This window comes from Polypterus senegalus, chromosome 4 (genome assembly GCF_016835505.1).
Source record: "Polypterus senegalus isolate Bchr_013 chromosome 4, ASM1683550v1, whole genome shotgun sequence".
NCBI lineage: Eukaryota > Metazoa > Chordata > Cladistia > Polypteriformes > Polypteridae > Polypterus > Polypterus senegalus.
Genome location: NC_053157.1, coordinates 52,094,198 through 52,109,143, shown reverse-complemented (window position 1 = coordinate 52,109,143; position 14,946 = coordinate 52,094,198). Strand labels below are relative to the sequence as shown.

General features: G+C 37.4%; 1 protein-coding gene across 1 annotated transcript in view; it reads left to right on the top strand.

The window, feature by feature from the left end:
- The window catches only part of LOC120527337 (lipoxygenase homology domain-containing protein 1-like), a 247,802-nt gene that overhangs the window by 80,449 nt on the left and 152,407 nt on the right, over positions 1-14,946 (top strand). Inside the window, exons 9-13 of the mRNA XM_039750623.1 lie at positions 1,624-1,808; positions 6,373-6,471; positions 7,476-7,624; positions 11,772-11,895; positions 13,614-13,864. Of these exons, the coding sequence (XP_039606557.1) occupies positions 1,624-1,808; positions 6,373-6,471; positions 7,476-7,624; positions 11,772-11,895; positions 13,614-13,864 (808 nt within the window). The remainder of the gene's footprint in view (positions 1-1,623; positions 1,809-6,372; positions 6,472-7,475; positions 7,625-11,771; positions 11,896-13,613; positions 13,865-14,946) is intronic.

Genomic DNA, 14,946 nt, shown 5'->3' with positions numbered 1-14,946 from the left:
GGATGACGACTTCAACACAGGGATTTATATAAAGTGGTCTGTCTCACAGTACAAGATGTCAGAGCTTTAATAGGCAGTAACATCTGGAAAGTTCCGTGAACTGTAGTCTTTCAGTGAAATTCATGCAATATGAGAGATACCTAGAGGACCCATTGACCTTTTCAAAGATGTAATTATCCCCCCCCCGGGATGCTGCAGGGTAGCTCTTGTGGGTTGCTGTGACTCCACGAATTCTCACAGGGCACACTGGGAGTTGGAGTTCACTGCAGCCCTGTTGAGTTCGATGTATCCCACCAGAAGGAGCTGTAGAAATGGCCGAGCCCTTTATGGCAGGAATGCTGCCACACCCAGAAATGCTGTCAGAAGGAGATTATGGGACACCTGGAGCACTTCCGGGTACTGTATGGAAGGAGCCAGCTGCTACTACTCCAGGAGCCAGATTCGGGAGGGAGTGAGACGAAACCTTCTGGAGGAGAAGTGGAGGTGAAGGAGAAAAAGAGAGAGAGAAAGAAAAGAGGAAGAAGAAGAAAGAAAGTGAAAGTATTGTTACTTGTACTTATTGGTGCTTCTGTGTACTGTGCTGGTGTGGGGAGTGATAGAGAAGTGCTTCCCCATTTATAAAATACTAGCTGTCCGCTGCGGCTGCATCCGCATAGTAGTGAAACAGGACAAACTTTACAAATCAATAAACAAACAGGTATCTCTAGCTAAGCGGAGGTAAGGTACTCTCCAAAACGTGGCCAGAGGTAGACCGATTCGAGATGTCACGCTTCCCCGTCCCCTTGGCCCACAGGTTCTGTCTCGGATTACCGCAAATATATCACTCCTGCAAGCGAACTATGATATTTAGCACAATTAGAGAAGTCGCAAAATCAGCCGGAATGTTCAAGCAAATTATAGAAAAAAACCTGGATTTTATATATATATATATATATATATATATATATAGATGTGTGCTGTGTGCAAAACTTGTGCCTGGTATCTGCTTATGTCTGGTTTGGGTGGTTAGTGCGGCATCTGCAGGCCACAAAGAGTAATATTGATTATAGAAAATTCTGAACACAAATAATGGCTCATACGGAAGTCATCTCAGTCAATTATTAAGAGTAATAGTACAGTCACATACAATAGCATATGGACCTCATTTCTAACATGGAGTGTCTTTTATGTGGACTTTGAATGTTAGTTCAGTCTTTGCCTAGTAGGAGTCTAATGTGGATTGCTGGTAAGATATATTGTCCTGGTCTAAGTGTGTAACTGTGGTTCTATGGACTGAGGTCCCTGAGGCCCATTGAAGCCTTGTACCTGTTATTGCTTTGCAACAAAGCAAAATAAAATGGTGTGAACATGAATGAAAGTGTTTTTCTTCTACAAAAATGTATTAAACATATTTATACTAAAAATCATTTATCATTAATTTTTCATTTAAATACATGGCTTCTAGAGATATTAACATCTGTTACAGAGCATTATTTTGTAATAATGAGAATGAAGAAATGTATTTTGAGAATTGGGTGGATTTAGTATTTTTATTGAGTTTAATCATGATGTAGGAAAGAGGATGAGCAAAAACCAAATTTCATACCAGTTTTCTTCAATAATAAAGTGCTTGTTCCATGACAGGATCGAACATGACAACACAGGTCTCAATGCCAGCTGGTTTCTTGACAGAGTGGTGGTCACAGACATGAACAGACCCCACCTTCGTTTCTATTTTCCATGTAACAACTGGCTCAGCAAAGAAGAAGGAGATGGACTGTTTGTCCGAGATCTCCTGGGCAGCCTTAACCCCATGGATGTACCAAAACGTAAGTTCATTATCATTTTTTACAATCCAACATGTCTCCTTTAGTGTTCTTTAAAGTGTAAATTATAGTGGATGGTAAATTTAAAAATTGAGTGAAATTTAGTTTTTTTACTGTGTGTTTTGGACATTTTTTGATCTTTTTGTTGATTTGTATTTTGGTATTCTCTGTATTACGCTTTACGGGTGTATGATATCATGAGCACCAGGAATATAAAACCATGAAGAAGCACTCATATTAACTGCAGGAGCTTTTACTAGTGAGAGAAGGAGAAGACACCATTCCTTAAAACAGTTAATTTAGAGAGGAAAAAAAAGGTTTTCATTTTGTTTGTGAGAAAGGAGGCTTAAAAAAAGAAAATGTTTTGGTTGGGGATAAATAAATCACTAAAATACAAAACCTAAAAATCAAAAAGATGATTTTTATTGCTGCGGAAAAGCATAAAGGGCTTCAGGAAGGAACCACAGAGTGGGCTCCTCTCAGTTGGTACGCTGACAGGAGGATAGGGAGTGACAAATTAAACATTAAAAGCTTGATTTCTGCTTTTTCATGACCAACCCATGAATACTATGAGTATTTTGTGTACCAATTTGCTCCATCCTTGAAGTTGGCTGCTCTTTAGCCAGCTAGCCTACCAGATCAACAGTCATACCTGTCCAGCAAACTCACCTACTCATTCTCTGACTGTTTTGTCTGTCCAGACATTCTTAGTGTCTAATTTCCCCAAATACTACTAGACGTCTCCAGTCCACATAGCCACATTCCTCTGATTATTGATCCTGATTATTATTTTCCTGGGCCAAAGGCTATTGGAAGCAATTATTATTACTGCCCCTACTTTGTTTTTTAGCCAAAATATTGCATATTGTAATTTTTCTTAGATTCATTCCTGAGAGACACTTGTGGCTGCAGGGTTTTGTTACAACCAACCAGAGGTGGCCTTAGGAGTGTGCGGGGCCTAGGGCTGACTAACCCCATGCAGGGCCGCTTATGTCAAATGCTGTTAGCGGTATGTGTGGACTGTATAAACTTGTGCGTGAATTTAATAAAAATAATGTTAACATACACTGGATTTTCTCATTATAGTATTCAGCAAAATTTTTGCAAGATAACACACGGACTTTATCAAAATATAATGATATAATCTATTAAAAAAGTGCAATTCATAATTCATGACAATACCATGACAGTGCGAAATGCGATGCTGTGTCATATGGATATTAGCAGGGCCTCTTCTAGGAAAGTACCAAATGCCAAATGGCAAGAGTACTCTGAGTCTCGATATGCAGTATGTCACAGTCATAACTGACGTTGATGTCATGTCAGCTGTTTATCCTTAGCGGTATATGTTCTTATGCATTAATATATATGTTTTCTCAGACGTACATGTATGGAATTTGACCTTGAAGATGGATTTTAAAAGGGTTCCAAATATATAAACAGTATATATATATATATATATATATATATATATATATATATATATATATATATATATATATATATATATATATATATATATATATATATATACTGGAGAATAGAACAAATCCACTCAGACGGGACACATAGACCTCAAAAGTGGGGCCCCCTTAGGCACGGGGCCTGGGGCAGTCCCCCCACTTGCCACCCCCAAACGCCACTTTTGCAACCAACCTCTACATTTAACTAGACTTCTGCTTAAATTAAAACACAGTTGTGTTCCAGGCACATTTGCGTTAATCAGGAAGGGATTGCTTTTCTTTATCGTGCTTATTTAGGTTTTGCTGTTTTTATAAGTCATTACCTAGTAAGGATTAGAGAGGAGGATATACAACTGCAGAGACATTTCCATTTAGTGTTGTTTACATCCCCTGTCTGCCTCCTCTTTGTTTAGTTGTCAGTATTTAAATTCAATTAAGGAAGCAAACTTAAAAGAAAAAGACAATTAGCAAACAAAAAAATCAGAAAAAAGAGCAAAAGAGAGCTTTAACTATGTAAAAGCAGCAAAAGTAAAAATATAAATTCTTCAAAATTTTATATCAAATTTCAAAATGACATGATTGCAATCTACAGTACACAGGTAAAATACGAAAAAGTGCCAACTAATTAAACAATGAGGTTAATTAAAATATGTATGAGTAACTGATTGTGAAACTGCATGAAACAAATGCCAGTACTCACAGGGGACCCTCTGAAATGGTCATGAGAAACATCACTGTAGCAGGCACTTGTATGGCACACTAGATAAAATGAGGGATACAGAGCACAAAAATATTTTTTCTCCCAGACAGATCAGCATGTAGAATCTTCAAGGCATTTTTCTCACCTTCAAATAAAAGTAGCGTATTAGAAACTATTTTTTAGATTCATTATACTAATCCAACCTTGAAATCACTTGTAAGTCATGGTCCCTTCTTGATACAGCAAGATAGTTTAATTAAAGTTGCTATCCAGAAGCTTACTCATGATTATTTTTATATGTGAAACAGATTTATATAAGCTGTAAAGAAAGTAAAGTTTTTAGAATGCATTTCACCATGGTTGCCATCCAAGTAAGTTTACATAAAGTACAGTCACTTCCTGATTTTCACAATGTGGGTGTTTTTCTTTCTTTTCCAAGCACACTTTTCAGATTATTTAATGGTAAATCCATTAATACACCATTCTGCTACGTGGTGCAGGTTCTTCATTTTCTCTGTGAATAGTCTACAATATAATTTGTGTTTCTCAGCTAACAATTGGCAGCGCAGCCATGGTGTAGCCCACCAAAGATAATTCAGATTATATAAGGAACTTACTTGCTGTAAACCTAAGGGTAATTTTAGTTATCCATATTGTAATGCTATTGACTAGTTGCATCCACCAAGGTTGAGTCACCCATAGTATAAGCAGGCATTCCATCACCAGAAGCAGAGGAGTCTATAAAAATGACATGCCTATAAAGTTGCGAACAGTATTTCAACTAGTGCAGCATCGACAAACAGTCCTTTTATATTCTAACTAGTGTGGCAACAGTGAGCAGTCCTTTTAAGAATGGTTGGCCACCTAAAAGAGCCATGCAAATTGTGGATAATCCATTCAGGTACTCGGTGACAGCACAACATTAGTGTCAGAGGTGGGATGAAAGGAAGATCTAAAGTTCAATTTTAGCAAGTGCTGAATGCTGGAGTCTGCAGTAGACTTATTTACCTCTTTTGAGGAATTGCTGGAGAGTCTCAAGGCTGAGATCTGGAATGACGTTTGCAGCATCAGTACAGGAGGGGATACAGTTATGAGACTGCTACCTCTGTAGCTCCACCAATGCCTTTCCATCTGCTAAGGCTCATTGGCCTGAGTGTGAATACCAATGGAGTTTCCTGCTCAGAGAGCTGGGAAGCAGTAAGGCAGAGCAAGCTTCCATTGACCCCAGCATGAGCAGTATGAAGCAGTACCAGCTATAAAACAGTGCTTGAAAAGGGCAAGGCAGATAGCAGAGATTTTACAGAGAAGTAATGCAGGGAGAGTCTTAAAGCTGAGATTTGGACCTGGAACGGTGTTTGCAGCATTGGTTCGATGAAGGAAAACAGTCATAAGATACATCTTCACCTCCACACAAGGAGGTTCACTTGTTCAGTTGCAACAGACAGATCACCACACAGAAGTGCAGTGTTTGACACCCCTCTACTTCACTGCATTAGAGCACAGTGCTCAGCAGCCCAACTTCGGTCTCTGATAGTGGAGGATCCTTTTCAACCCTGTCGCCACAATTTATTTGGCTCAGAGACAACTGGGGTGGGGGGCCTTTGGGTTATCAGATCCTGCCCCAGCAAAGGATTCCAAATTGGCCCTTTGTGGCAGAAGATAGCCCTGGACAAGGTGCCAGTCCATTAGGCCCATTTGAATACACATACCCACAAAGGGCTAATTTAGAATAATCAGTTAATCTAAACTGCACGTCGTTGGGGATGTGAGAGGAGAAGTGGTGCACCAGAGGTAGGCACACACAGACATGGAGAGGACAAGCAGTGTTTACATGCACAACAACTGGTCATGGGATTCAAATCCAGCACGCTGGTTCATGAAGCAGCAATGCAATACCACACTGCCCTATTCAAAATTACTAGTCTTTAGAATTTAAGTTAATAGAAGAAAAGCAAAACAAAGAAAACCAAAAACATACAAAATTCGGCAACATGTATAGATGGTAGTAAGGATGTATGCCAAGGCTGAAGATATCCGCAGAGAGTAATCATTCAGGGAAGCCAAGAGTCCTGCTATATTCTTAAAACAGTATCTTACTATAAATAATCCTATACAACTGCTTAGCTTTTTTGCATCATGCGTTTCAAATCTATTGCAGGAAAAAAAATAATTAATTGAGCATTATTACTTATGTCTTAGCATTTCAATTTTCTTTAAACAAATGAAAACTTTCTTACCATTTGCTGTATATATGAAAAACCTGGACTTTGTAAATTGTTAATATTTATAATGCTTTATGATGATTGAAACAAATTTTAGAAACTTTTATGTTAAATTCAAGTTTATGTATGTAGAAAAGGAATTATGTTTCAGAACATTAACACTTTTTATATTTTTTTTTCAGCTAATAAGTATATTGTGAGTGTATTCACTGCAGATGTTAAAGGAAGTGGGACAGATGCCGATGTTTTTCTTAATATATTTGGAGAAAATGGAGACACTGGTATGTAAATATTGCACCAAAAATAGTCCTAAATCTAAATGTAGAAATCTGAGTCATGTTTGGAACTTTTTTAATAGCTGTTGTATTCTGAACGTTTTAGCATAATATCAAAAGTCTATGGATTTGTCATCTACTTTGACCAATTATATTTAATATTGTTTCCAGGTTTGTTTCTGTGTTTGGCATTAAAAGACATTTTCTGCAATAAAAATGTTAAGCTGCTTATCTACATAGCATTGTCCTTTAAATTGATGGGGGATCATTTTTTATCTTGTTAAATGGACTGAGGTAGGAACTTGGAGCTGCCATTTGCCAAAGGGTTCAGTTTATTTTAACTAATCTTGAAAATGGCACAGAATAACAGAGGAGCTCATAAATGGGCTTGTCTGTGTGTTCCCCAAAGGGACACTACTATAGAGCTTTGAAGACAAAGAGGCCATGATGAAAAACATGTTAGCTCTAGAAAAGGTAATTAGATGGCACTAAAATTCAGGATTAAATGATCATTTTAATTAAGATGTCAAAACTCTTTATACAGATTTATAAACAAAAGATTTAAAATATAACTACTTTTCAGAAAGCCACTTTTCACATCTGTATTGCTGTGCAGAACATTAGGTACAGTATACTGAGCTTTGGAGACAATAAAATTGTGACAGCCAATTATTATTGTCATTTACTGTAAAATTAGGAGACCCCATGGCTTTCTGTGACTAGGAAAGTGTGCCAGTTGTATATCGTATTAGTGGAGTGGGCTTTTATTAATATTGTTTAGTGTGTGACCCACAGTTTTAAAGAAATAGAAGCAAACAGGAATGGTATATCCCTGCTGTGACAGTAATTTGCGAGATCATAATTCTGATGTGTGGTGTAATGTTTTACCCTTATAAGCTTTAAGGATTTAGATTTCTTGGGAAAAGCATCTTATTAAACTTGAATCAAAGTGTTATTTTTTTCAAAATGACAAAACGTAAATATTTTGACCACCTTTGTATTTATTTTAGGTGAAAGAAGACTGGACAATGATAAAAATAACTTTGAAAGAGGTGCAGAAGATAAGTTTACAATTGAGGCCCCCAACCTGGGACGCTTGAGAAAGATTACCATTGGCCATAACAACAAGGGCTCTTCTGCTGGCTGGTTTCTTGATAAGGTATTTTATGTGCATGACCTGAGCTTGATTCTGTTTATATGGGATAATAATTTTGACAAACATATGTTTACAAGTCAATGTAGTATAAACTATGACAGTTTCCTGTTGGTTATAATTGTCTGTAAGGTTCATCATTCCTAGAAAGTCTGATGGACAGCTTCTAAAGAGATTTTCTGTTTGCTGAGGTTTTGCCCACAACCAGACAAGTGCCACCAAGGGAGGGCGATACTCCCCCAACCAACCAACCATTTTCTAACCCGCCGAATCCGAATACAGGGTCACGGGGGTCTGCTGGAGCCAATCCCAGCCAACACAGGGCACAAGGCAGGAACCAATCCTGGGCAGGGTGCCAACCCACCGCAGGACACACACAAACACACCCACACACCAGGGCCAATTTAGAATCGCCAATCCACCTAACCTGCATGTCTTTGGATTGCGGGAGGAAACCGGAGCGCCCGGAGGAAACCCACGCAGACACGGGGAGAACATGCAAACTCCACGCAGGGAGGACCCGGGAAGCGAACTTCATTCACTTTTATTCTGGTATGAAGCTACTTACAAAAGTTTTAATGTACACTACATAGAGAACTTTATGGGAAAGTATTGTTTGTTTTCAACCCTCTCATTACGTTCACTTTCCAGTTAATGTGAAATGTTTAGAAGACAACGTCCATGTGCACCAATGTGGTTCAGTTTATGTAAAAGAGTATTTCTTTTGCAAATCGGTTTTCTCTTCTTGTTAAGTTTCTTTCCCCATAAGCTTATTAAGAATTAACTTAGGAATTAACTTGGTTACCTAGCTTGCTTGCTGCCATCAATTGCCATGCTTCTCCCACTTTATTATCATCATCAGACAAGCATGTTAAGCTTTTAGTTCACTGACTGATGCTGACATGGTCAGAATTTTTGAATGTATGTAGTCTATAGATGTTAAACATCATTGATGCTTAAACTGATTCGTTCTGCTTTTTAAAAACTGACTAAAGTTGTAAATCTAGTACTAATAAAAAAAGAACCTTCTCGATCAAAAGTATATAAAAAGCTGAATGACAAAGAGGTTGAAAATTGTATATTTGTACTGAAGTTTTACACTATGAATGAATTTATGCATAAACTATGTTAAAACAAATGGCAAAATAAAAAGAAGTTGATTTCTTAGCAGTTTTTTACTGCAGGGACAGGACAAGATGAAGAGCACTAGGAGAAAGAGGGAAAGTGAAAAGACAGAGTGGAGAATAGTTTAGGGGCAAAAGAGCAGTGGGGTTTCACACAAGTTTACTCCGTCTGTTTCTTGAGTCTTAGAAGAAAGTTTCTACAAGCTTTTTAAGATTGCACTCACTTTACCTGTGAGCACTGCAGCTAGTGAGTGGTGGTTGTCAGTTCTTATTCTTATAGAAATTCATTTAAGAATTACAGTGAGTGATGAAAGACTGAGTAACTTTGGGGTGTTAAGTATTGAGGGAAGAAGGGCATAGATAATTAATCTTGAGCATTTTGTGAACATATTTATAAAGCAACTAACTGTAACAGGAGAATACATTTATATTGAACTACAAACAAATGTATTTATGATAAATATGCCTAAATACCCCAACTAGAGAGGAGAACGAACCCAATTGAATATTGTGCTAATGTGAAGAATGGATCATGCATGTTGTTTGGTTTGATATGAGTAAAGTTCAAAGTTTAAAAATGTGTAAACTAAATGAATATGTCTTCTTGATATGCTTCTGAATATTTATACTTGGAATTCATAGTTAAATCTGTAATTGATTACCATAACTTAATCTAATGCTAACTTGAATACATATATGGAGGGGGTTTTGAGTAGTTTAACTTTATTTTAAAACAAGAACCATTACATTTGTGACTCACAAATACACTTTGTAAAGAATTAACTTTTTGGAAATAATTGAAATTTCTAGTGGGAATGCACATGAAGACTGAATTTCTTAGACTTAGGCCTACCCATTTCATTTAGACTACTGAATTGCAAAAGCATAATGAAGATGCAGATCTGTATCCATGATTATATCTTCAAATGCTTTCCTTTGGCGAATAATTATTTGTAAAATCTTTTACTGACAAGCATTTATAAATGAAATATCATATCTGGCAGTGAATCATTTTACCAAGATTACTTCTACAGTATACTGAGATGTTAGCTCTATGCAGTCAGTAAAAGGCTGTTCATTTGCCTTGACTCAGATTTAAAGAGCTCATCATATTGATCTCCTGTTTTGCAGACTTCTAAATCTGTTATCTAAATGGCCTCCTTTTGGGAAATTCAGGTGACATTTTGTCACAGAAGCAAGACATGTACTGAATTAGATGTATATTTATTCAATGTGAGAATCATCACTGGTTAGACCATGGACAATTTGCTGCATTGTGTCTCTATAAGGAGTTCTATAAAGAATTGTGGATTTCTACACATAATTTGTGGTCTAGTGACTAAGGCTTTAATCTGTAAAGCATAAAGTTACTTGTTCAGTCCCCATGTCTGTCTCACTTGCTGATCCTGACCAAGTAACTTATGTAGCTGTTGTTTCAGTTGTGCAAGTATATATAAAAGAAATACAATTGTACTTAAAAAACTACCAACAAAGTACAAAAATCTGTAACCACTTGGAAATCTAGTGACTTGCTGTATGTTCCCCTTCTTTACACTATTTTGGTTTAGAGCTTTTCGTTTATTAATGAATGAACTAAACTGCACATAGTGCCAGTTGAAAAATTATCATTTGGTTTAGAGTAAATGTAGGTGAGTTTGCTAGCCACATATTACTAGGAATTGTATAATCAGTATGTTGTATTTTGATTTTACTAAATTGTTTAAAACATGCTAGTGTTAAACATTGTGAGTTGCCTGTTTAGTAAAATCAGCTAGTGGTGAGAAAGTTGCAGAACCAATAAATACTGCTACTCCTATTGCTGATGAATAAGGACAAGTGACTGGAACAACTGGGTCGTCCCTTTTAGTATTTAAGTCCTCTAACTGAGACAAGAGCTTGATGGCCTATCAAACAAGGCAAAACGGAAAGCAAGTTAACTAAAGAAATAGGTGTGTCAAGTTCAGGTAGTAGCCCTAGTCATCAGTCTTCTCTCTCCAGAATGAGATGTGTATGAGATTTATAGCAGAGGGACAACAGGGTGCAGAGTCAGTTTCCCTCCATGGGCAGTTTCTCAGGGCTGTGGGAGAAAATGGAGATGCTACCATCAGCAATAGTGCCCTCTTGTGTCCCAGAATGGTAGTGCTTAGCTCAGATGTGCATGCGTGACACCATATAAGATTTGACAGACACAGTAATTATTAGGCATATGGTAATGAATCTACAGTAATTTCCTTACTATTATTTTACTCACATAATAAGATTTTGCAGTAGGCTACAAAAATCATTAATACCACATTTATCAGAATGATGGTTATGATCAAAATTAGAATGATCAACTATCATTAAAGCCACCTCCTCCACTGCCAGATTATTATTTTCAAAAAATAACTGGACATATTAGAGTTAAATTCGAAAATAATTAAAAATTTACTGGGAGAGCTTTTTTTTTTCTATCAACATGCACAAGAAAGAAAAATAATAAATCAAACAGTTTTTAATGGCAGGCGCTAATAAGTCACTTAAAATGTCTGTATCAGTGTAATTAACAATGGCGTTTGTTTGATTTGAAGCCAACTAAATGCCATTGTGTTTTTACTCAAGATGATTGCTGATGTTAATTTAAAATAGTATAATCCATGGACTTTTTTTCTTCAAATTCTTAATACCAGAAAGGATTTGGTTTCGACACCAAATGCCATTAAGAGTTTTAGTGATCATACTGATTGGGAGGCTTAACAAGTTTGCAGAATGCTGTTCTATATAGTTCTTGACATGGTGCATTTATTTCTAAACAAATGTGCACATAATTACAGCAATTTTGATAAAAGGTTGAACAAATGATATCTGTAAACATTCATTTTGAAAATAGTAGAGGAGGAAAGCACAATAGAAGGTGTTTGCCATTATTATCAATAATGTGAATCTGTGGGTGCAAAGAATACCTAATGCTCAGTGAACAAGTTAAAGTATGTATTAAATTAAAAAAAAATCCTTTTTGATTTTATATTTTGTCTGTCTCATCTTTATAGGTGATTATAGATGATTTGGGCAACAAAGCTGTGTATGAATTTCCTGTTAATCGTTGGTTTGCAGTTGATGAGGATGATGGCAAAATCCAACGGGATATTTTAGTGGGGGGCAGCCAGGCCACAGGTACATTTAGAAAATTGATTTTTACATTTTATGGTTCTTGCAGTTATATAAACATATTCATCCGTTGAAAGTTTTCATTTTATCTGTCTACAGCATTGAATCACGTTGGATTTTATTTGGATTTTGTTTACATTGATCAACAGAAAAAGATGCTTTATTGTCAAAATGAAACCAGCAAAGTGGTCTACATTAATTACAAATCCAAAAATCAATATAACTGATCACCTAAGTATTCACTACCTACAAGTCAGTGTTTAGTAGATGCACCTTTGGCAGACTGCATCAGATTTCCCCCCATGGATTTCCCTGCATTTTGCTGTATTAATTTTCCTGTCTACATACACAATCCTCCCAGGGCCTACTGCAGAGAAGCACTGCCACAGCATGATGCTGCCACTACCATGCCTCACAGTGCAGAATGGGTGTTTTTCATAATGTGCAGTGTTAATGGGACAATTAGTCTGGTGACTAAAAAACTGAATTTTTGTCTCATCAGACCATAGGACCTTCTTATAGCTGACTTCAGAATCTCCCATAAAGAAACCTCTTTGAGTGGGTTTTTCTTTGTCACACTCCCATAAAGTTGAAACAGCCAGGCAACAGTTATCGTCTCTCCAGGTTAAGTCATGGTAGCTTGCAGCTCCTTCATTGTTATTGAAGTATCTGTTGGTAGCCTTCCTCACTAGTCATTTTCTTGTAAAATCACTCAATTATTGTGGATGGTCTCTTCTAGGCACATTCACAGCTCTGCCATACTCTTTCCATTTCTTACTGATTGATTTAACTGCGCTCCAGATGATATTCAGTGACTTGAATATTTTCTTGTCTTGTGCTTTTCAATCAACTTTCCAATGGGGTTTCTTTGAATGTTCCTTAGTTTTACTTATTTATACTACAACCAAGTGAAACCCCTTGACTACAGAGAAGAGATCTCCATTAAACTAATTCTGTGACCTCTAAAACCAATTGGCTGCAACAGTGATGCTTTAGGTGTGTCACATTAAGGAGAGATTATGCAATCAGTCATTTTAAGTTTTCATTTTGTTACGAGTTTAGACCTGTTTTCACTTTGACATTAGAGTTCTTTTTCTGTTGAAACCATTATGATTCAAGGTTGTTTTTAAAAATAGGGGATGAATGCATTTGATAGGCACATATATATCGTAAAATTTTGAATTAGAACAAAAGTGCTATGGGACACACTTGCAATTACATATTCAAAAAAAATACACAATATTTGTTACTGTATATTCTTATATAGTATATATTAAATTATAAATTAAATTTATTGATGACAGAATAATGCAAGTCTGTTTGAAGATGGGAAAAGAATAAATTTAGTGTATTTTCTGAATACAAATATACATATCTATTTTGAAGTGTTTGCAGTTTTTAATTATTTCTATATTTACAAGTTGGTTTTCAATTATTCCCTCAAGCAGTATTAGCACATTTAACACTTAGGCCTGAGACTTATATTAAGGCCTTGCTTTCATAACTGATGTTTTAGTTTCTCATTCACAAACTATGCATTCATTCTTGCCCGTTACTGTAAGCTTTGTTTGAATTAACATTACTAGTTACCTCCCCTACACTGAAAGTGTTGACAGCTAAAGTGTGTTGCCTCTATTCATAACTGTGAATCAAGACTCATCCTCAGCTGCTCTGCATGCCTTCTCACAAAATGAATCTGACTGTTTTGTAATTCAACCCTGTAGGTATTGTTTACAATGTCTCTGTGGTGACTGGTAATGTCAGAGGCGCTGGCACCAACTCCAAGGTTCATATTATCCTGCATGGATCAAAGGGTTTGAAGAACAGCGGAAAGATCTTCCTGGAGGGGGGGCAGTTTGAGCGAGGCCTGACAGACATCTTCAATGTGGAGATTGCTGCGTTGCTCAGCCCCCTTAGTCGAGTCACCATTGGGCATGACAACTGTGGAGTTAGCTCTGGCTGGTACTGTGAAAAGGTGAGAAAAGTGGGCCAACAAAAAATATGCTTTGTGTTGGACATCTCAAATGTGCACAATGAGGACAAATGGGCACTAAGAACATGATAGTATGCACAGTTTAACAATATTCTGAAAAGAGGCCATTTATAATGGCAGAATATGATAAGGCCTGTTAGATTTCAAGAAGACACTTGAATGCTAAATAACTACTCAGCTACCAGATCACTGCTCTTGTGACTAACTTATGTCTTTTGGAAAACCCCCAATAGTTCAGGGTTTCACTAAAACAAATTTCATACTCAATGACTCATTGCTGCTTCTTTTTGAAGTCCTTATTTAATTAAATGACCTTTTCTTTATTATGTAGTCACAATGACGTTGATTTAATATTGAAAGGATTTTATAATAATTTCTTCTAATAGGTAAATGACTCTTTTTAATTTCTTCTTATTCATACTATATGTTCAGTTGTTTTCCCCTTAATTGTTTTTGAATAACAGTGATTAAAAAGGAGCAGAACAAAACATACAAATGACAGAAGATGCTAAAAATGAGCAGCTAATTCAATGTAAATTCCATAGGGCAGTGGTGGCGAACCTATGGCACGCGTGCCAAAGGGAGCACTCAGAGCCCTCTCAGTGGACAAGCGTGCCATCGCCCGAGCACAGAGTTCGTTACTATAAAGCCAGAGGAATGCGGGGCCGGGCTGCTCCCCTCACCGCTCCCCCTCTTCACGCTCGCCGGAGGACTTTTCTCACATCACCCGCCCCTCTGCCCAGCAGCCCAATGGGAGCGCGTCCTTCCTCTCCTGTCTGGGGTAAGGCGGGCGGCACACATGCTGCTTGAGTGTGCGGCACGGACTGCAGCCTTTTGAGCCTGTGATTCCCGTGGTGGGGTTGGAGGGGATGTGGTATAGCGGGTCCACAGCTCAAAATTGAAAAGGCCAGTTTTAACAGATAATTGCCACACTCGCGGCTTAAAGGGGGTTATGGTAGAGTGGCCGGAGCGGTTTTCCGGGAGCTTTGTGACGCGGGCAGTCCTCACTTAAGCGCACAGGTGAGGAGTCGTCCGCATCTGTAATTATTGCCGGGAGTTGCTAA